We start from the raw sequence: 23,947 nt of genomic DNA on the forward strand, positions 1-23,947 counted from the left end.
AAGACCCCTTACATTGGCCTTGTGGCTGGCTTCCAGTTGATGGCGCGACAGCGCTTTCTGTCCATTGCTTCCGTATATTATTTTTTTGTGGCAAACCACACAAATGCAAGCGCCTGGAATGTTTAGTTTTTTGCACCATGAACTAAATGGCTTTCCGTTTTCACCTATTTTGTACAGCCAAGCCCACCTCCACTTGTTTTTTACACCTTTATCGATGGCAGACACATCAGTGCCTTCTTTCATGTAAAGCGCATCCATGCTGCCGAAACCGAAAGCAGAATGACATGCTCCTCTATGCTCGACGTCAATATAGAAGAAAGTTTGGATCTTCGCTTAAATTAAAATTGGGGTTTGACCTTACTTTGTGTTGAATACGACTTCAAAAACAATTCAAGATTTTATTAAGAGAAATATTGTGGCCAACACGAGTGTTAAGTTACCTAAAAGATCGCGTGAAGTTGGCTGCTATCTGCTTCGCGTTCGTTCTCATTTTCCTCCATCATTTCATAGGCCAGAAACAGATGTTTTGACATAATTTAACTTAGTAGGCTATGATTATTATTTAACCGTAGTCTTCTAGACATTTTGACTGTTTGGGGCATTGAACGCTGGTGTATGATTTTCAGGGAATAAAGTTTAGCACATGTCGGAACATCATTGCGCTCGCAGCCTCCAACTCCTCAAATGTCCTTTAAATTGTGATATAACGTAGGCTATAAGGCACGGTTCTAACATACCTTACACACTGGCCTAACGAAAATAATAATTGTTGGGGCGTCTGCTGATTTGTTAGCTATAAATTTAGGTCTAATTACTTCTGACAGTCTGCAAGCATTGCACCGTCGGGTCTTCAAGTCTGGCTGAAGCAGAGGAGCGGGCTTTCCGGAGTTTATTTTTTCTTTTTTTTTTTTAACATGCTCTATTTCTATATGTCCAAGTTTGAACTAAGTCATTTTGGCAAGATTTAATTTAATACAAAACAGAAATGGTCAGACACAAGCACGCCAAGCACATGGGAATGTATTTTGCCAATTTTGACAGCGCATGTTTTTTTAATGCCGCACCATAGACAGCGAACGTTTAAACATGATCAAACATAGGAAATGAACGACACAAAGCATGGCTCAGAAACAAAAAAGTGAAATAAACCCTGCTGATAGTTGATGGTGTTGCAACACATCAGTGTTATAACCCAATCTCTACCCAACCACCCGGCATTTTAATTCTCCTCGGATCAGCACCGACCTCACATTTGGCCTTGGGAGAGTTCAGCTGACGGAAATCCGTCACACGACGGAAAACTTTAATCCATGCGCTCTGGATGAGAGAGTCTGCTAAATGCCGTTAATGTAATATACAGTAATCCCTCCCACAAGATAGCATACTTTCTGTTAAAGTTGAAGTACATTACAGGCATTTAGCGGACGCTCTTGTCCAGAGCGATATACAACATACCGAGCATAGGCTTAGCTAGCAAGACGTGCAGTCGTGTTTTACACGACCAATTCTCAAAAAAACACGGCCTATAAATTTTATACTGCGCTAACCCATGCGAACCAACATTTTGTTGTTTTGTGAAGTAATTTTGTGCATTTCTGTGGACATTTTTGCTGACGGTCAGCGGTTTCCCAGGGCGTGCCCGGTGCGTGTGCTTTCCATATATGGGAGTTAAATCAAGAAACTCAAATTTACCGCCAAAAACGTAGCGATCTTATTGGTCAGACTTCGAAACGAGGCTTGAACGGAAGCAAAATACTACGAGTTTTGACAGCTTCGCCAGCGAAGCTCGGCAGGTTTAGAATAAGTAGGTCATGTATTTAGATAAATATCTTCACGAGTTTTTTTTTTTTTAATCATACAAGCATGATAAACATATTGACAGAAACTTTCCTATGGGCCCCCTGCCAAACAATATTATCGTTTTTCAATGACCAAAATTAGATGAAACATAAAACTTGTCCTCTTCCTCAGTCACACCGGACTCGGCGCGCCGAGAGCCCACTTCCGCATTCATGCAAGACTGTTCCCATGGTAACAGCATGTTGATCGCTTTCACTCTTTCGGTTTCGATTGGTTTCTCTGTCGACAAGATTTACATTACCTTAAATAGTACTTTCATAAACTACCATTATTATTGAATTTTTTTGGGATTGTTTACAGTATTTCCATTTCAAGTAACTACAGGAAAATTTCCTTTCATTGGTCACTTAATTTCACTTATTTTTAACGCCTGTTTATTGCACTTAACAGAAACAAAATGATTCCTAACATTTTGTGATGGAACATTTACATTATGTATATTTCGTAAAATCAAAACTTGTTAAAGGTATCTATTATTTTCAGTTGTATATGTGTCAGATAACGTTATCCAGGGACACATGTCTGCCCGGGGGCATTTTGAGTTATTGACGGATTCAGAAAGTACAGTTTCTAAGCTTTCCAATGATGCCTTCCATGTGGAGATCTGACGATATTTGAAGAATGTGTGGCCTTTTGAAAGTGTATACCTCTTAAAACAGGAAAGGGAGAAAATCGCCCTCAAAGTTTTCCTTCTCAGCTACTCTGGGTGCAGGGCGGGCACATAATGGTGCTCATTTGCATGACATTAAGGAAAGCCCTACCCCCTACGAGCTAGCACGATACTACTTTCATGTAAACAAAGATCACCACGTCAATTTTCCTTCCATGCAAAGTATGCCCAAAACAATTATGAAGTACAAAAATAAATCCTAAAGTATACTTTAACGTTTTGTGGTTGAAAAATTACTCACACCGTAAGAAAGAAAGATAGCACGATGATGACACAACTAACACAACACTAGTTTCATGGAACCAAATCACAACACTCTCCGTTACATGCAAAAATAACCACACAGCCTTAGATTAATAAACTTACCCCATCAGAAAGAGAAACGGCGCCTTGCACACATCAATGCCTCCGATGGAATGTAGTCCTAGAGCACTTCCTTTTGGTTGCGTTTTTTTTGCTAGAAATGGTTATCTCCGATGTAAATACCGTGTGTCTGTTTGCTTCGCGGTGTTTCAGCTCCTCTGCGATCGGTTTAGCTTGCTCATTCCATAGTGAAATTACATGCCTGTATGCAGCTTAAGTAGCCACGAGCTCAGCTCGTATCATACAGCTGATTCGCGAAAAAAAAAAAGACTTAAATCATCATGTGAATGGCCCATATGGTAACACCCCAGCAGGCTACAGTCCTGACAAAAACGAGACAATTTGCAACAAAAAATGTATGCTTTTCCAACAAAACAATCTATTATCTGAAATACTGATTGCATTCTTCAAGATCTCAACTTGCACATTATGGAAAAAACGAAAATCACAAATTTCGAAAAAAAATGCTTCTTTTGCAATTATCTCGGATTCGTTTCGGCCGACATGCGTCCCTGGATTCGGTGAGGGGTCACATATATGTTTCATAACATTAATCTTCAGAGTCGGCTGAATCTCATTTGTGGTCAACAGGACTCGAGTGCAACAATTTGTATTTTGTTTTTTGTCTTAAGTGCATTAGAAATTATAATTTAAAAGGTTTCTGCTTTTATTGCAGGAATTTGTAATTGATAATTCTGGTTTACGAAGACGAAACTAAATTTAAACTTTGTTAGAACATTTTATTAAGCTAGTAAATAAAATTTGTGTTAAGGCCACACCAATTCAATTAGTTGGTTCTCGGAATCGCCGCTTGAAGAAAATGCAAAATGAAAAAAAAAATCGAAATCAAACTCCCGCCAGCAGAAAAGGTCACGTGACGTCAAAAACCAATCAAATCGCCCCTTCAACGTTCGATAAAGACTTGTGGAAGAAACATGCCTGTGGAGGGGAGTCCTGCAAAGCCTGTGTTTCTGATTGTTATGGCCCTTTTCCACTACCCTTTTTCAGCTCACTTCAGCTCGCTTCAGCTCACTTCAGCCCGACACGGCTCGCGTTTCGACTACCAAAGAACAGCACGACTCGGCTCGCTTCAGCCCTGCCTAGCCCCTAAAACTCGCACCGTTTTGGAGTGGGGCTGAAGCGAGCCGAAGCGAGCCGAGTGAGGCTGGGGGCGTGAGCAGACACTCCCCTGTGCACTGATTGGTGAGGAGGAGTGTCCTCACATGCCCACACGCCCCGCGAGCACGCTGGGATCTGTAAACACCGTAAACCCGGAAGAAGAAGAATTACGAGAATTTCTGAAGCCTTATGCACCTCGCCTCATCTATACGCTCTTGCCAGTATCTGTTGGCGTTGTCGGTGACAACAAGCCACAGCACCAAGACCAGCAACACTAACGACTCCATGTCCTCCAGGTTTATTGTTTACTATTCGGGTCGTGAGACTACCGCTTAAAAGCTCACTGATGTCACTGTTTGCGCTGCTTAACGACATCACGTGACGTCCACCCACTTTCGCTAACTCCACCCAACGTGCCCACCCACTTCCAGCCAGCACGGTTCAGCGCGGTTGTAGTCGAAATGCAACTCCAACAGCCCCACTCAGCTCAACTCAGCACAGCACGGCTCAGCCCGACTCAGCCGCGTTTGTAGTGGAAAAGCGGCATTAGGCTATTCAGCGAACAGAAGCGTAAAATCTTTGACAGGTGTGTTGAAATTCTGTTTACTGGTTTGCCTGTATTGTTTGGTCTGTTTCCACCGCTAATTTTACCATCAGAGCATTTTTTTAATTTTATTTTTATTTCACCCGCTCGCTTCATATTTTTCCTGAAAAAATCCGAGCACCAACTAATTAAATTGGTGTGGCCTAAATGCCTAATAAAATATAATTCACACTTAAAATTAACGCTTTCTTTCATTTCTTTTTAAGCCTCAATTGCAGCTCCAGAAGTCACCTGTGTCACCTCACGGAATCCAGGGACGCATGTCGGCCGAAACGAATCCGAGATAATCGCAAAAGAAGCATTTTTTTCCGAAATTTGTGATTTTCGTTTTTTTCCATAATGTGCAAGTTGAGATCTTGAAGAATGCAATCAGTATTTCAGATAATAGATTGTTTTGTTGGAAAAGCATACATTTTTTGTTGCAAATTGTCTCGTTTTTGTCAGGACTGTAGCCTGCTGGGGGGTGTGGGTAAATTACCATATGGGCTATTCACATGATGATTTAAGTCTTTTTTTTTTTCGCCAATCAGCTGTATGATACGAGCTGAGCTCGTGGCTACTTAAAGTGCCATTCCACCATTGGATGTATTTTTTTGGCATAAAATACAATATATTTTATGACAACATGACTAGACAGAGAAATCTTTTAGCTTCAAAATGATATGTCAAACATAATTTTTTGACAACGACAAGTATATTAATTTTGCGACCAAAGTCACCTACCCTTTTAATTTCCGCGCGGTAGTGAAACGTGATGTCATCAGCAGGTTCCCCTTCTTGTGTACCACGTGGCACAGATTATCAGCAATGGCGGATAGAACGCGATTGTCAGCTTCGGAAAAGAAGCGAAGGAAAATAGCAAGTGATGCCCAAAGGAGACGGTCGATGGTGAATATCGGCACAGCAATCGACAAGTGGAAATCGCGTTCTATCCACCATTGCTGATAATCTGTGCCACGTCGTACACAAGAAGGGGAACCTGCCGATGACATCACGTTTCACTACCGCGCGGAAATTAAAAGGGTAGGTGACTTTGGTCGCAAAATTAATATACTTGTCGTTGTCAAAAAATTATGTTTGATATATCATTTTGAAGCTAAAAGATTTCTCTGTCTAGTCATGTTGTCATAAAATATATTGTATTTTATGCCAAAGAATACATCCAATGGTGGAATGGCACTTTAAGCTGCATACAGGCATGTAATTTCACTATGGAATGAACATGGAGCAAGCTAAACAGAGCGCAGAGGAGCTGAAACACCTCGAAGCAAACAGACGCACGGTAGTTACATCGGAGATGACCGTTTCTAGCAAAAAAAAAAAAACAACCAAAAGGAAGTGTTCTAGGACTACATTATTCCATTGGAGGCATTGATGTGTGCAAGGCGCCGTTTCTCTTTCTGATGGGGTAAGTTTATTAATCTAAGGCTGTGTGGTTATTTTTGCATGTAACAGAGAGTGCTGTGGTTTGGTTCCATGAAACTAGCATTGTGTTAGTTGTGTCATCATCGTGCTATCTTTCTTTCTTACGGTGTGAGTAATTTTTCAACCACAAAACGTTAAAGTATACTTTAGGATTTATTTTTGTACTTCATAATTGTGTTGGGCATACTTTGCATGGAAGGAAAATTGACGTGGTGATCTTTGTTTACATGAAAGTAGCATCGTGCTAGCTCGTAGGGGGTAGGGCTTTCCTTAATGTCATGCAAATGAGCAGCATTATGTGCCCGCCCTGCACCCAGAGTAGCTGAGATGGAAAACTTTGAGGGCGATTTTCTCCCTTTCCTGTTTTAAGAGGTATGCACTTTCAAAAGGCCACACATTCTTCAAATATTGTCAGATCTCCACATGGAAGGCATCATTGGAAAGCTTAGAAACTGTACTTTCTGAATCTGTCAATAACCCAAAATGCCCCCGGGCCGACATGTGTCCCTGGATTCCGTGATCTGACACTTAATTTTCAAAAATCGCCGCCTCCCCAGGTCATGGCCAAGTTACACTTCCTACTTTCAGAAAAACACTCCCAACCTTCCCAATCCTGGCTAAGCCCCTGATACCCAGAGGGGTCAGGTGCTTTGCACAACAGCACTTCAGCCATTCCTGCTGGTCCAGGGAATCAAACCAGCAACCTTTTGGTCCCAAAGCTGCTTCTCTAAACATTAGGCCATGGCTTTCCTATAATTAGTAACGAGTTCACCATTTCTTTATTTGCATTTTTCCCCTAATTTGGTCACCTGACTATTCCCACCCACTAGCCTACTCTTCATCATACAACAATGAGCAAACGGGGACGGTGAGGGCTAGTGCTGAAACCGGCCAACTTTTCAAACTGCTGCATCACAGGACATGCACCTCCAGTGTAGCACACTTGAAGGAAAGTGCTATTTGCCTTCTTCTGCAAACGTGAGCTCACAGACACCCGCGACTGGCTGATGACGCTATGATTGGCAGTAAATAAAAAGTACAACCAGAGATGAAATGGTGCGTTCATGTGCTATGGGAATTATGGTAAATACCAAACGCCGACATGGAAAGCACACATGAACGCCCCCTCTTGTGGTATTTTCCACTGGGCAACTCGTAGAAAATTTTGATACACGAGTTGCCGAGATGAGATGAACTTTAACCTTTTCAACATGGCGGCGAGCGGTACAAGACTAGCTTATGAACCAAGAAAGAAGTGGTTTTCACCTACGGAAAGCTGACTCTCACCTTTTAAACGAGTCATGTTATGTATATTAGATTATTATAATATGTATATTATAGCCTAATACAAAATATTCTGTGGCTGTCCAAAGAACGCCAACAATGATCTAGATACTGGCTACTCTCATTGTGGCTACAGCCAAATTTCCAAAAACTGTGTGGCATTCAATGTGTTAAGAAAATCTCTACTTGTCATGATCAGGAAATATTCAGCATTATTGACCTTTTGACAACTCATATTCCTGCTGCAGCTGATGAACAAGGCAATCTATAATTGTTTTAGCCAAATAACAGGCCTGATTCTGAATCTGGTCCACCATCTTTAATTTGTCAACAACAACAAAAGCATGTGAACACAACCACTGGTAAATACCACTTCCCAACTGGAAAATATCATCTTCCCATAGCACATGAACGCAGCATATAACCATCCCTCCCACCCACAGAGCAAGGGCAACTTTTGAATCATCGGGATTCAAAATGGCGACCTCCAAACAACAGGGAAGATGCTTTTATTTTGTATCACTCAGGAACCTGATGTGAAGTACAGTCAAGTGGCGACGAGAATCGGCCAGAATTCTATTCGGAAGTCTACAGAATCACAGGCCTACTGCTTTGCGTCATGATTTTCATTACCTCTTTCTTATATCTGGACAATTTGACCTGTTCAGCTCTTTTATCAGTATAAGCACGTTTATTAAAAATGATAAGCATCAGCTTTGTCAGACAATATTTATTAACTGGCTCTCTGGAACAGCATCAGCTTCGTGACATTGGGGAAAAAGAACAGACAAGTTTACCTGTAATAAGATGTTGGTCTTGGTGGTGCATCAGGCCTGTCTTGATCCAGCTCTCGAAACACAGCCTCGGGTAGCTTGACAGCTGGCCCTGGTGGATTTCCATGATGATGCATGCCATCCTTCTTCTTTTCTTTGCTCTTGTGCTTGCCCGCTTTGGGTGTTGACCCCGCTCCTTTACCCCCATTGGCTGCCGCAGGGGTGTCAGGTCTGTCCTTTCCATTGGTCCCGCCTTCACTGACCCCGTTCTCACCATTGCAGGTCGTGGACCCGCCTACTCCATCATCAGCCTCGCTGTCCTCCTCAGACACCACATCGAGGTCCTCGAAGATGCTGAGGCGGTGCACTTTGCCATGGATCTCCAGCTCCACCATGCGCTGAGCCTGGGCATAGGTCATCGTGTCTCTCCCAGGAGAATGTGAGTGGTCAGAGTTATCTGCTGGGCTACCCGGCATGCCGCCTTGCCCAGGCGCGGTGTGGGCGTTCCCGAGTTCAGAGCCATCTCCTGAGGCGGGGAGTGAGGAACGAGCTGGGCGACCCTTGCGCTTCTTCTGCGGCGTTCCTTGAGCAGAAGGCGGGTTGTCATGGTCATAGTGGTACAGGTGGTACTCGATCCCGCTGTAGCTCTTGTAGACCTTGCGGCACGTCTCGACCGGGCATTCGTACGGTGGCTTGGTGGCACGCAAGTTGTGGCAGAACGTTTTCACATCAAAGTCCAGCCCCATGCTGTTGGTGCACGGTATTTCAGCTTACATCTGAAAAAAGGCAAATCGAAAGAAGAGGGTGTTCTCAGCAGTCTGATTCTCATTAGAATTAAAGCTTCGTCAATGACTAAAAACAGACTGCTACACAGATGAAAGAGAAAAGGAAGAAGGCGATGATCATCTCCTGGTTTTCTTCTCATTAAAGTAAAAAAAAATGTTAATAATGAACACTGAATGTTTTTGGTACTCGTCGATGATCATGCCGATACTGAAACGAGTATTTATCAGAAATGTCGTGAAACGTTAGCTATATTTACACTCTTTACTGCCATATACTGCTAGCAATGAACTCCACATGCTGAGTATGTCATTTAAACCGTGTTTAATAGAGGGGGAAAACAAGGGAGGCCAACCAGAGTGCTCAAAGCTGCATCAGTGAGGGAGGTCATTAAAAACATGCACAAGGCACCCTGACTTGCAAGCGATGTACGTACGTGTCTCAGTGCTTGCAACAGTGAAGCGCTCTTACACAAAACACTTCCTTGGCACATACGCTTGAGAAATATCTTTGGCTCGCTGATATTGCTTGGTGTGCTCAGATGTGCACCCTCAATCCCTAATTTAAAAGATAGGATATTTAATCAGGTTAGTTTTTTATTACAGGAAGTAGCTCCTCATGATATTTTCACAAAGCATAGTTTGCAGTCTACTTTGCTTTTATTGCCCTAATTAATTGTGAAATACACTCAGATTTCTGTCATTTTGTGCCATCTGTTCTTTAACAAGAAAACGCACACCAGGCTCACTCCATACACACACACACACACACACACACACACAACAGGGCCAAAAGTATATAGACGCATATCCACAACCCCTATATGTAGCCATTCCCTAAAGGGTTGTTTTACAATCAGGGTACGCAAGCTAAAAATCACATTTAACACTTATTATCTTCAATATCAAAAGGCTTGACTAAATAAACTCGGTTGTTTATTGTAGCCCTGTGATAGCTCTATTTACCATGCAAAAAAAAAAATGGTGATAACGTTATTTTTGGTGACTGTATGGCAATATGTCATATTTAGCAAAATTACTCGTGTCATTTAGAAAAAGTGCTTTTTTGACTACAGGTAGCTCCAAAAGGGATGCACTTAAATCATTCTTTATACCATAAAACACATATTTGGTTCCATATCATTGGAAACATAGTTAAAGGAACAGTCCACCGTATTTCCATAATGAAATATGCTCTTATCTGAATTGAAACGAGCTGCTCCGTACCTATCCGAGCTTTGCGCGACCTCCCAGTCAGTCAGACGCGCTGTCACTCCTGTTAGCAATGTAGCTAGGCTCAGTATGGTCAACGGTATTTTTTGGGGCTGTAGTTAGATGCGACCAAACTCTTCCGCGTTTTTCCTGTTTACATAGGTTTATATGACCAGTGACATGAAACAAGTTCAGTTACACAAATTGAAACGTGGCGATTTTCTATGCTATGGAAAGTCCGCACTATAATGACAGGCGTACTAACACCTTCTGCGCGCTTCGGCAGCGCATTGATACGGAGCTCAGATATCAATGCGCTGCCGAAGCGCGCAGAAGGTGTTAGTACGCCTGTCATTATAGTGCGGACTTTCCATAGCATAGAAAATCGCCACGTTTCAATTTGTGTAACTGAACTTGTTTCATGTCACTGGTCATATAAACCTATGTAAACAGGAAAAACGCGGAAGAGTTTGGTCGCATCTAACTACAGCCCCAAAAAATACCGTTGGCCATGCTGAGCCTAGCTACATTGCTAACAGGAGTGACAGCGCGTCTGACTGCGTCTGACTGACTGGGAGGTCGCGCAAAGCTCGGATAGGTACGGAGCAGCTCGTCTCAATTCAGATAAGAGCATATTTCATTATGGAAATACGGTGGACTGTTCCTTTAAGTTTTAATGTTGAACGCCAGTAAGTTTTCAGACTATTTTGATAAAAAAAAAAAAAAATGTCCTCTCCGAGACAGCTAATTTTTCAATATAAAATAACATATCTAAAATGATTATTTTCATCCTAAAATGTGGTCAAGATATTGGGACATAAATATTAGAGACAACTAACACAAAGCTTACAGCCTTATATTTAAAACACTATGGAAGTAGTGGATTCTGAATTGTCAAAAAAAAAAAAAAGTCCTCTCCGAGAATCACTTCATTTGTTTCTCCCATCTTATAGCAGATTACACAAAACTACCATACACACGTCAAAAAATTACCTGAAATCTGTTCTTTAACTTGTCCTTCACTTAAAAACTGATACAAGAACCAGTTTGAATCAATTTGAATTTTGGACCCCTGTGACACAAACTTTGTACCCTGATTATAAAACAACCCTAAACTTTTGCCATAAAGTTGGAGTCATATGATCGTCAGGAATGTTTTTGTACGATGTAATATTATGATGCCCCTTCGCTGAAACTAAGGAGCCCCAAACAAGACATGTTCAGCCAACGTTAATTTGGAATCACTTAAGTGACCTGCGGTGGCACAGTGGTGTAGTGGTTAGCACTGTCGCCTCACAGCAAGAAGGTTCTGGGTTCAGGCCTTTCTGTGTGGAGTTTGCATGTTCTCCCCGTATCTGCGTGGGTTTCCTCCGGGTGCTCCGGTTTCCCCGACAGTTCAAAGACATGCAGGTTAGGCTAACTGGTGGCTCTAAATTGACTGTAGGTGTGAATGGTTGTTTGTCTCTATGTGTCAGTCCTGTGATGACTTGGCAACTTGTCCAGGGTGTACCCCGCCTCTCACCCGTAGTCAGCCGGGATAGGCTCCAGCTTGCCGTGACCCTACACAGGATAAGCGGTTACGGATAATGGATGGATGGATGGATGGATGGATGGATGGATGGATGGATGGATGGATGGATGGATGGATAAGTGACCTGCACAGGGCCCTGACCTTGACCACCGAACACCTCTGGCATAAACTGAAACGTAGGCGACACCCCAGGCCTCTTTGCCCCGATATCAGTGCCTGACCTCACTAATGCTCGATTGATTGAAAAAGCACAAATCCCACAACCACATTCGAAAATCTACTGGAAAGCCTTCCTGGAAGAGTGGACAAAATCTTTTATACCCTCCCAGGGCAACTTCATTATAATGCCATGCCTTTGGAATAGGATTTTCACCAAGGACATTTGGGTGTCATTGTCAGGTCCACATAATATTGTCTTTAGAATGTGGTATTGGAGCATTCTTTTTACAAGAATGATGACCAAATAAACACAGTTAGCACTGTTGCCTCACAGCAAGAAGGTTCCGGGTTCGAACCTCATGGCCGACGGGGGCCTTTCTGTGTGGAGTTTGCATGCTCTCCCCGTGTCTGTGTGGGTTTCCTCCCACAGTTCAAAGCAGATAAGGTAAAAATACCCAGCCACCAAGGTTGCAAAAGCATACTTTGTGCCGGTACCAAGCCCCGACAGATTGGGGAAGGTTGCGTTAGGAAGGGCACCTGGTGTAAAAACCTATGCCAAATCAAACATGCGGCTCATAAGTTGGGAAGGATCGAAAATGATCTGCTGTGGGGACCCCCAACGGGAGCAGTCAAAAGAAGAAAAGGACTGATACCAATAGCTTGATCAACTGCTGCTATATCTTTAATTATTAGACATACAGGACACTTTTTTTCGATGGAATAAAAACATGTTCCCTTCTAGCGGGTTTCATTCATTTGGTTTGATAGCATGCAATATTGTTAGCATATCGCTTATCCTACGTGTATTACATCACTCTACCCAATGGAGAATGAGTGTTGAATATGGTTTATGATATTGTATGGTTGGCAAGACAACATGACGGCACACGTCGGAGACGTAAAACTTCCGCACTAGCGAGTGAGCGACTGTGACAATTTGTAAACAAAAATGGCCACCAGGTTTGCTTCATTAAACACGGAATATTTTGAGAGAATTTTGAAGGAGAAAGACGCGTTGAACACCTGAAAAGAAGGTGTATGAATAATAATAATGGCTGGCTTTTTTCCCATGGTATATGAGATATAATCCATTCAGCGAGCATGATATTTAACTCGTCTTTGACTCGTTCAGTATCATGCTAGCTGAATGGAATATATCTGACTTAGCAAGGTTACCCGGGCGTTGCTCGGGTTTTGCAAAATTCTGGGTTGCCCCCAGACCTCCATGTCAAATTTGGTGAAGATTCATAGAGAAATGGTGATGTAAACCCAAGACAAACAAAAATCCAAACATCCACCACCCAGGGGCTCACTGGGGACGCCCTGGGGACCAAATATGGAATTTCTGGGTTCTGCCAAATTGTGGCCATCTCCTGTACCGACGTGCCAAGTTTAGTGAAGATCTGTCGAGAGTTTGTGTTGATAAATGTAATGTGAAAGGCACTGAGGGAGGGGGTAGGTGGATGTTGTGCTCCCCAGGGACCTCCCTGGGGCCCGTACATGAATTTTGTTTATATCTGCAAAATTCTGGGTCATCCCTGGACCTACTTGCCAAATTTGGTGAAAATCCGTTGAGAAATGGCAATGTTAGCTCAAGACAAACAAACAAACAAACAAAAACTTTGCCTCTTATTATATAGATATACCACTCAAAGCCAGCCAGTATTACTGAAATATGTCCAAGTGTGCTGATGTCCATAGGAAGCAATTCAAGGGACCAACTAGAAGGGTAAAAGTGACATTTTAAGGTGGGGGGGAGGGCAAAAATATTTTTTTAGATTACATTACAGGCATTTAGAGATGCTCTTATCCAGAGCGACATACAACATACCCAGAGCAGCTTGGGGAGCAGTTGGGGTTAGGCGCCTTGCTCAAGGGCACTTCAGCCATTCCTGCTGGTCCAGGGAATTGAACCAAGTAACCTTTTGGCCCAAAGCTGCTTCTCTAACCATTAGGCCATGGCTTCCCGAGCAATTTAACAAGATACATTACATTATATTACATTAATGGCATTTAGCAGACGCTCTTATCCAGAGCGACATACAACATACCCAGAGCAGCTTGGGGAGCAGTTGGGGTTAGGCGCCTTGCTCAAGGGCACTTCAGCCATTCCTGCTGGTCCAGGGAACTGAACCAAGTAACCTTTTGGCCCAAAGCTGCTTCTCTAACCGTTAGGCCATGGCTTCCCGAGCAATTTAACAAGATACATTACATTAATGGCATTTATGGGTGGCATGGTGGTGTAGTGGTTAGCACTGTCGCCTCACAGCAAGTAGGTTCTGGGTTCAGGCCTTTCTGTGTGGAGTTTGCATGTTCTCCCCGTGTCTGCGTGGGTTTCCTCCGGGTGCTCCGGTTTCCCCCACAGTTCAAAGACATGCAGTTAGGTTAACATAGGATGGCCTTGGGCTGAAGTGCCCAAGAGTGGCGGCGCGTACGTATGCAGCGGCTTTGCTCTCCTGTGATGAAATAAATTTCGTTGTACATTTGTGCAGTGACAATAAAGGCATTCTATTCTATTTAGCAGACGCTCTTATCCAGAGCGACATACAACATACCCAGAGCAGCTCGGGGAGCAGTTGGGGTTAGGCGCCTTGCTCAAGGGCACTTCAGCCATTCCTGCTGGTCCAGGGAATTGAACCAAGTAACCTTTTGGCCCAAAGCTGCTTCTCTAACCATTAGGCCATGGCTTCCCGAGCAATTTAACAAGATACATTACATTATATTACATTAATGGCATTTAGCAGACGCTCTTATCCAGAGCGACATACAACATACCCAGAGCAGCTTGGGGAGCAGTTGGGGTTAGGCGCCTTGCTCAAGGGCACTTCAGCCATTCCTGCTGGTTCAGGAAATCGAACCGGTAACCTTTTGGTCTCAAAGCTGCTTCTTTTACCAAAACAACCAAGAATGATCAGTGATGGATGCATCACTGTCAGACCAAACTTCTCCTGGAAACTAAATCCATTTCAAAAAAGCTCCTTTGGTCTCTGGTTTAAACTCAAATACTGAGTTATCTATCAAGGTACTACGGAAATAATAATAATCAATTACAAAAAGTTACCTTTTCTATAAACAATACATTTTTACAGAAAGGTTATTACCTAAAGCAAGCGGGGAGATCAACTCCGAGAAGAAAACCAAACAAAATTCGACTTACGGTTACTCCGACAGACATGTAGAACAGTCAAAACCATTCAGACATAAATGCACACACAGGACAAAGATAGAACGGAGTTCAAAAGGGCCTCTTATCGGGTTCGTATATCCGGAAAGCTTTTCATGTGCAGTTTTTGTGGGACCCAAACCTCAAACCAAAACCTCACGCCAGAAGGCCCAGCCTTTTCCTCACTGCAACTGGTATCACCAATCAGGTCAGAGCCACCACTGACACTAACCTCACATTCTAATCTCTAACATTCTGGCCATAAAGGATGATTCTATGAACCTTTATTGGGCATTCCGGCTCACGCTATACAGCTTGGTTATTTATTTAAGGGCTGTTTTACAATCAGGGTACGCAAGCTAAAAATCACATTTAACACTTATCTTCAATATCAAAAGGCTTGACTAAATAAACTTGGTTGTTTATTGTAGCCCTGTGATAGCTCTATTTACCATGCAAAAAAAAAATGGGGATAACGTTATTTTTGGTGACTGTATGGCAATATGTGTCATATTTAGCAAAATTACTCGTGTCATTTAGAAAAAGTGCTTTTTTGACCACAGGTAGCTCCAAAAGGGATGCACTTAAATCATTCTTTATACCATAAAACACATATTTGGTTCCATATCATTGGAAACATAGTTAAGTGTTAATGTTGAATGCCAGTAAGTCTTCAGACTATTTTGATCAAATTAGTATGTAACTGTGTCAAAAAAATGTCCTCTCCGAGACAGCTAATTTTTCAATATAAAATAACATATCTAAAATGATTATTTTCATCCTAAAATGTGGTCAAGATATTGGGACATAAATATTAGAGACAACTAACACAAAGCCTTATATTTAAAAGCACTATGGAAGTAGTGGATTCTGAACTGTCAAAAAAAAAAAGTCCTCTCCGAGAATCACTTCATTTGTTTCTCCCAGCCCTGCTTAAAGCTACACTTAATCTTGTTATAATCAGAGGTGTCAAGTAACGAATTACAAATACTTCGTTACTTTACTTAAGTAGAAATTTTGGTACTTTCTACTTTACTGGAGTAATAATTTTTCAACCTACTTTTTATCTCTACTCGTTACATTTTCAAGCATTTACTTTTACTTCGTTACGTTTATAATAGTCTCGTTACTTGCATTTCATTGCGCCAATCTTTATATTACTTTATATTACTTATATTACTTTGTCCACCTAATAAACTGCCACTCAGGGCCAGTGTTGCCAGATTGGGTGGTTTCCCGCCCAGTTGTGGGGTTTAAAGTGCATTTTGGCGGGTTTTGAACATATTTTGGGCTGGAAAACGTCAGCAGTATCTGGCAACACTGCTCAGGGCGCTCCAAGCACACAGCAATCAGAGCTCTGACTTCGACACCGTTAATAAATTGCGGGCTCTCGTTCGTTTGTCAGGAGTGGAATCCCCCCCCCCACGAACCATATGCGGCATTCTCTTTTCTGAGTCAGGTTAAGTTTACAAACGCAGTTATGGTATCTTGGTGGGTGTTAGTGAGTAAAGTGACAGGTCTTAGCTTAGTAAACGTTATATTAGCTTGTAGTGTGTCGGCATTCCAGTGGCCGCCCTTTCTCTCCTCGCCTGTGTTCAGCCTTGCATTGCAGGAACACAAACATTCTGTTGACTTCTCTCGGTGAGCCAGTAACTAGTAGGGATGAGAAAGTGTTTTTCTTGCATTTTAACTGGAACCTGCTGCCTCTACTGCACGTCCCATATGAAAAAGAAAAAAAATGCAATTTTACAGTAGTGTTAGTGTAGTATTCATTCATTCATAGCATTCAAATACTGTATTATTACTGCCGTTTAGACAGTGAATGCAATGCAACTTTGGACACAAAATGTTTGCCAGCATACTACAAAAATATTGCGTTATACAATATTTTGGACATTACAATGTTTTTTTTTTAATATATGAGTGATTCCACGCTTATGGGTACTGAAATGGGGACATGAACTTATTTTTAAAAATTCACCTAAAACCATTTCTTTTTTTTTTACCATCAGGTCACAAAACATGTAATCTTTAATGAATGATATGTTAAAAGACAACTTTAATTTTCTGAGATGTAATAAAAACATATTTATATGCCAAAGTCAGAACGTAACAGAAGTGTTGTGGACATATATATTCTCAATTTTAACAATGTAGAATTACTTTTTGAAACATAGGAAGGTGATGTTTTAGCAAATATAATTAATAAACATGTGTAGTAGAATAAACATACACATTCTTTCAATAAGATTAACATGGTATATAGCTAGATTGTAATTAATTTGTAACAGACGCGAGACGGACAATCGTAACAGAAGTAATGTAACAGACATCATTTTGGAACTCATAGGCTTGACTTTGGCATATAAATATGTTTTTATTACATCTCAGAAAATTAAAGTTATCTTTTAACACATCATTCATTAAAGATTACATGTTTTGTGACCTGATGGTAAAAAAAGAAATGGTTTTAGGTGAATAAGTTCATGTCCCCATTTCAGTACCCATAAGCGTGGAATCACTCATATACATTTTCAATAAAAATTTATTGATAACTTACTTCTGAGGTATGAAGTTTTACACCATTACAACACTTACAGACAACAAGTCATTATTACTTGTGCTCCATGAAACACATTTTAATGGGTCAGGAGAATGTACTGTATGTGGACTTCTAGGCTGCGCCTTTGTCCTTAATAGCATTTTTTCCTCTTTCATTACTTTTACTTTTGTACTTTAAAGGAACAGTCCACCGTACTTCCATAATGAAATATGTTCTTCTCTGAATTGAGACGAGCTGCTCCGTACCTCTCAGAGCTTTGCGCGACCTCCCAGTCAGTCAGACGCGCTGTCACTCCTGTTAGCAATGTAGCTAGGCTCAGTATGGCCAATGGTATTTTTTGGGGCTGTAGTTAGATGCGACCAAACTCTTCCGCGTTTTTCCTGTTTACATAGGTTTATATGACCAGTGACATGAAACAAAGTTCAGTTACACAAATTGAAACGTGGCGATTTTCTATGCTATGGAAAGTCCGCACTATAATGACAGGCGTACTAACACCTTCTGCGCGCTTCGACAGCGCATTGATACCTTCACTCCTCTTCGGGCACGGCCAGGCAGGCGAATGCCCTGGTCCGTCCGCCCTGTCTAAAAAAATGGTACAACTCGAGCCCCATGGTAAAATTGGGACTTTGTCATTTTTCCGCATGAGGCCCATGGTAAAACCACACTTCCAGGAGGGGCTGCCGTCTGCCTCCCAAGCCGGCCGAGAGCGCTCCTCGTCGGGCACGGCCAGGCAGGCGAATGCCCTGGTCCGTCTGCCCTGTCTAAAAAAAAATGGTACAACTCCGAGTGAAGGTATCAATGCGCTGCCGAAGCGCGCAGAAGGTGTTAGTACGCCTGTCATTATAGTGCGGACTTTCCATAGCATAGAAAATCACCACGTTTCAATTTGTGTAACTGAACTTGTTTCATATCACTGGTCATATAAACCTATGTAAACAGGAAAAACGTGGAAGAGTTTGGTCGCATCTAACTACAGCCCCAAAAAATACCATTGGCCATACTGAGCCTAGTTACATTGCTAACAGGAGTGACAGCGCGTCTGACTGACTGGGAGGTCGCGCAAAGCTCGGAGAGGTACGGATCAGCTCGTCTCAATTCAGAGAAGAACATATTTCATTATGGAAGTATGGTGGACTGTTCCTTTAAAGTAGTTTAGAAATCAGTATACTTTTTACTAGTGCTGTCAAAAATGTCGCGTTATTAACGCGTTAACTTGACTCAATTTTAATGGCGATAATTTTTTTATCGTGAGATTAACGCTCTGTGACATGATGTAGGTTTTTCAGAAGCTTTTGAAACTGCCAGGAACTTGGAACATAGACTTTGCTTAGAAAACCGATAGCAGCTAGACTGTAATGCCACGCCCCGCACAGCCAGAGTCCTCTGCCCTCCTCCCCAAAGAACCAGCGCGGGCAGGGCGCGCTAGTAGAGATGGGATTTATGGCTCTTTGATGGGATCCGCATCTTTGTGATCCGTTCTTTGAAAAGAGCCGTTCAAAAGACTGGCTAATTTGGCTCTTTTTAAATATTTATTCAGTTTTAAGAAGACAGCGTCTAAAGAAGCCAGATCCCTCTGAACTGTAAACTCAGTGCTATCCCAGAAATCCTTCCTGTAATATGCAAATTTGGCCGCCTCTGATTGGACAGCACGACGCATCAACAGGCAGAAAGTGTAAAAGTACAAAATGTGTTAAGTGAGCTGAAACAGTAAAGATCAGATTCAATGCAATATTTATCAACGAACAACTTAAAGTTAATATAATAGTGTACTTTATATTATAATCAAGCATGTCAAGCCTACCGTCACTGTGTAACCTGTCTCTCTGATTAGAGTTGTAGACTAACTCAAGCAGTAGATCACTTCACTCATGGTTCTTTTGCCAGCCCCGGTGTTCGGCTTAGGTTTCACTTTGCAGTGGCTGTGTCAAGACGTGTTATGCTTTGCAATACAAAGCAAGCCCATTCACGTTTTTATGCTGATAAGAGAATTACAATGGTTTTTCATGTGACAAAAATGTGCGATTAAATTGCGATTAATCGCGAGTTAACTATGACAGTCGCGACATTAATCGCGATTAAATATTTTAATCGCTTGACAGCACTACTTTTTACTTTTACTTGAGTAAAAAGCTTCAGTTGATACTTTTACTTCATGAAAAGTATTTCTAAACCATAGTATCTATACTTCTACTTGAGTAATAAATGGTAATACTTTTGACACCTCTGGTTATAATACAAACTATTACACATGCCTATGTTCATATGTGTATTAATTTCCGAAAGTGCAGATTTGATAGTTTTGTTTTTAATTTGAATTTTGGACCCCTGTGAGACAAACTTTGTACCCTGATTGTAAACCCATTACACATGTTCTCTTCCTCTCACACATTCAGATCTCATGTCTCTTGTGACAGCTTGGACTTCACCAAGTCCTGCACATACTCCTTAAACCTGTCCACATTTGTAGTATATTTCAGATTCTTCTATATTTTGTCTTTGCTGAATTTTTCAATCACTGAAGCAGATTCCTTGTGTGCACTGTAAAAAAAAGAATAGTTGAGAATACTTGAAATTTCAAGGCAACCGTCTGCATTAAGAATTTTATGTTTTGCCAACGATGTGCCCATGATAATCCAAACTATGATAACACTGTTATCTTTATTAAGAATTCTTAATTAAGTCAATTTTCAATTCCTCATTCTGCCAACATAGATTTCTCTTTTTGCTGAACAGTGGCATTCACAGTAGTACAAAAAGGCAATTGAGGTTATCACAATTTTTTGGGGGGCTTTTTTCACCTTTATTTGGATAGGACAGCATAGAGACAGGAAATGAGCGGGAGAGAGAGACGGGGAGGGATCAGGAAATGACCTCAGGTCGGAATCGAACCCGGGTCCCCGGATTTATGGTATGGCGCCTTATCCACCTGAGCCACAACGCCTCTGAGGTTATCACAATTTATCATTAAACTATACATGCCTTTTTTCATTGTTCTACGCAATTACAAAACTTCAATAATGTACAATAAACTTCACACTTTTTTAAAAACTTTATTTCAATATTGAAGTTTTGTTATTGTGTAGAACAATGAAAAAAGGCATGTATAGTTTATAAATTGTATAAATTGTGATTAACCTCGGAGGCGTCGTGGCTCAGGTGGATAAGGCGCCATACCATAAATCCGGGTTCGATTCCGACCCGAGGTCATTTCCCGATCCGTCTCTCTCTCCCGCTCATTTCCTGTCTCTACGCTGCCCTATCCAAATAAAGGTGAAAAAAGCCCCCCAAAAATTGTGATAACCTCAATTGCCTTTTTGTACTACTGTGAATGCCACTGTTCAGCAAAAAGAGAAACCTATGTTGGCAGAATGAGGAATTGAAAATTGACTTAATTAAGAATTCTTAATAAAGATAACAGTGGTATCATAGTTTGGATTATCATGGGCACATCGTTGGCAAAAGGGCAATTCCATGTAAATGTCAACCTCACCATGCAAAAATAAAGCAACATGTAATACATCAAAACCACTCCCAGAGATATCACCTAGGCCTGTATTTTACAGATGTGAATAAGTTGAACCAATTTGTAACCAACCTAATATGTCACTGTCAGTCTTTCTTTCTTATAATGTAAAACCCAAGCTAAAATCAACTTTGATCATGTACAATTCTATATTATTGCCACAAGCCACAGAAATGTATGCTAAAATCCACAAAACAGCAAAACAATAGCCATCCTAAATATTATTTAAGAACTTTGATAGTTTTAGCTGATATTTAGAGAGTTTTTCAAAGGGTTATGGTGGTTAAATTGCTGATTTTCTAAACATATGCCATGTCTATTTCAGACGCGTCACATCCATAACGGAATTTCGTCGCATCCATAACTAGGGATGTCCTGATCCGATCACGTGATCGGAAATCGGGCCCGATCACATGGTTTCAGACTCGATCGGAATCGGGCATTGCCTCCCGATCAGGGATCGGATATATATCTCTATAATATATTCTCATTTTTAACACATCAATAGCTATGCGTTGGCACAGAGTGAGACCAGACCTCTTGTCTCAACACAGCAACATCAACGCGTGTGGCATGACATCACTTTGTAGCGGAGACGCTATTGGTTATTGGCTGCCTGTTGCCGGCAAAGTTGAACACGGAAGCAGTTCGAAGCGGAAAGCAAAGCATGACATTTTTTTTTTCGTTGGATGACAAAAGAAACGGGCTCAAACCTGAAAGGGTAGAAATGCTTGTTTTCATCAAGAAAAACGTTCATTTCCTTAATTGAAATTACTGTACGCCACTGTGAGATGCGTTCTTAAAAGCAAATTACCGGCACTGTGGCACTTTTATTTTTTTATTTGTTTACGTTCCTGCCAGGTATTTTAAGGTTATTTTTTTAAATTTGTTATTTATTGTTCAAACTGCCTCACGTAAGTGCTCTGTTTGCTAACGGAGTTGTTGGATGTTAAAATAAGGTGTTAAATAAAAAATGAGGAACATCCTGGATCCGTTTCTTTCCTCGTCTTTATTTTTTATGGATTATAAGAAGTATCGGATCGGGACTCGGTATCGGCAGATACTCAAAATCAAATGATCGGTATCGGATCGGAGGGCAAAAAAACCTGATCGGGACATCCCTATCCATAACGCTGACTTTTCCTTCCGAAACTCTGCATGAAATACAAAATATTTTAAACAAAGATTTTTTAATATTCACCTTGGACCCCTCTATCAAATGGATCTCTCCATTTCGACATTAGGTTTACAATTTCACAGAGTTTGATAAAAATGTACAGTCACCCAAGAAAAGTGATACTTTTTCTGTCACATCCATAACGCATCTTTTATTGGCATTTTCTGGCATGCCCTAGATGTACTATGGGAATTGTTCTTGTTCTATCACTTCTCCAGTATGGTACAGCCTCAAAATATGCAACATCTGTTTAAATACTGGGAGACAATAAAACATGCACTGGGTCATTTGTTGCCATTTTGAGTTCAAGTGTCACGTCCATAACGCTGGAATTGCTCAAAACATAAAATTCTTAATGCAGACGGTTGCCTTGAAATTTCAAGTATTCTCAACTATTCTTTTTTTTACAGTGTGTGAGAACGTACCTGGGAATAAACTCGGTTCTGGTTCTGATTCAGTGTTTGTACTGATCTAATTGGAGCAGCATGTCAACAAACAGCAAGCCAAGTTTTGAGAACCCTGCGGCTTGTGTACACTCGGTGCTGAAATTGAACAGTACTGCTAATAACCTGTAAGTATAGTGACTACTCTAACACAAACTACTGGAAGCACAAGTGTCTGCAAAGCATCTTTGAAGGAAACAAACGTTTCCGTCCTCTGCGTTGTGAATTAACACGCGTCTGAAATGCTTTACTACTTTACCTAACCTGGTCACAGTAGTGCTCTGGAAACAGACTACAGCTCGAAACATGGTTTTTGCTCCGTTAATCAAACTGCATTACTGTACAGAGTGGCTAACACTCAGGCTAACTGCTTTCCTTCGCGGCAAAATAGACTATTTGCACATGATACCCGTGCATCCCACGTACATAAAGGTTAAACTGCACATGCATAACGTTTACATGAAATATATGCTCTTTAACCTAATAATTCTCCCAGCAGATGCAGGTATGAATGGAACAACACTCACTACTCCAGGCGCTTGTCACAAGCACAACACAAGCTCCACTCAGTCGCCACTTCCGGCCCAGGATAATCACAAAGAAACGCACATTCAGCTCGCTTCCCCTCCTGTATATCTCTCAATCTGGTCAAGTGTATTGGAAATGACTTATTTTAAAAAAACAATAATAAGTGTATAAAGCAACGTGTGTAATTTAACTGTAAAGAGAATAATGCAGGAACTGACTATGGCGAACAAAAGGGGCGACACTGGGTGCCATAGTCATAGTGCGTGTTAGCACATTCGCCATTACAACACGACGGTCTTTCGCGAAATAGCAAGAAAACTTTCTTTCTCTCTAATCATATAACGTTCGCTTTTTATTATACAGAGATAACGAAAAGATGACAAGTCATCCGCGCACAACCTGAATAAAATTCCGACTACTTCCTTCTTGTTTTCAACTCTACCCGATTTGTGAATGGCGCTACATATTTGTGTTTCGACGTTTAATTTTTTTGGTGTTGAGACTGTTTCATGCGTGTCGCAATAAAATAAATATATATATATATATTTTTAGAACAGTTTCGTCGTCCATACATATTTCCGTTTATTTATGAAAAATACCAAACGAATCTGCGAACGCGGATCAGTAGGACGCACAAGTCCTTTGCGTTATATATTTCACACCGGGGATGTTTCTAGCCCGGCCGGCAGGGGGCGTCGGTTACATCATCCAAAATATAACAGGCTTTAATGAATTAAAGATGATTGATGTATTTTGGCATTGCAG

At 41.4% G+C, this 23,947-nt stretch overlaps 1 protein-coding gene across 3 annotated transcripts in view; it reads right to left on the reverse strand.

Annotated features, from left to right (window-relative positions):
• brpf1 (bromodomain and PHD finger containing, 1) overlaps positions 1-23,534 on the reverse strand; it is a 93,244-nt gene extending 69,710 nt beyond the window's left edge. The window contains exons 1-3 of one of the 3 annotated variants that reach the window (XM_060931592.1): positions 23,182-23,534; positions 16,535-16,654; positions 8,123-8,874 (exon numbers count right to left, since the gene is read on the reverse strand). In XM_060931592.1, the coding sequence (XP_060787575.1) occupies positions 8,123-8,844 (722 nt within the window). In that variant the 5' untranslated portion in view covers positions 8,845-8,874; positions 16,535-16,654; positions 23,182-23,534. Of the gene's footprint in view, positions 1-8,122; positions 8,875-16,534; positions 16,655-23,134 lie in introns of all 3 variants that reach the window. The other 2 variants (XM_060931589.1, XM_060931591.1) reach the window with 2 other exon arrangements.
• Positions 23,535-23,947: the final 413 nt, after the last annotated feature.

Source organism: Neoarius graeffei, chromosome 10 (genome assembly GCF_027579695.1).
Source record: "Neoarius graeffei isolate fNeoGra1 chromosome 10, fNeoGra1.pri, whole genome shotgun sequence".
In the NCBI taxonomy this organism is placed as follows: Eukaryota; Metazoa; Chordata; class Actinopteri; order Siluriformes; family Ariidae; genus Neoarius; species Neoarius graeffei.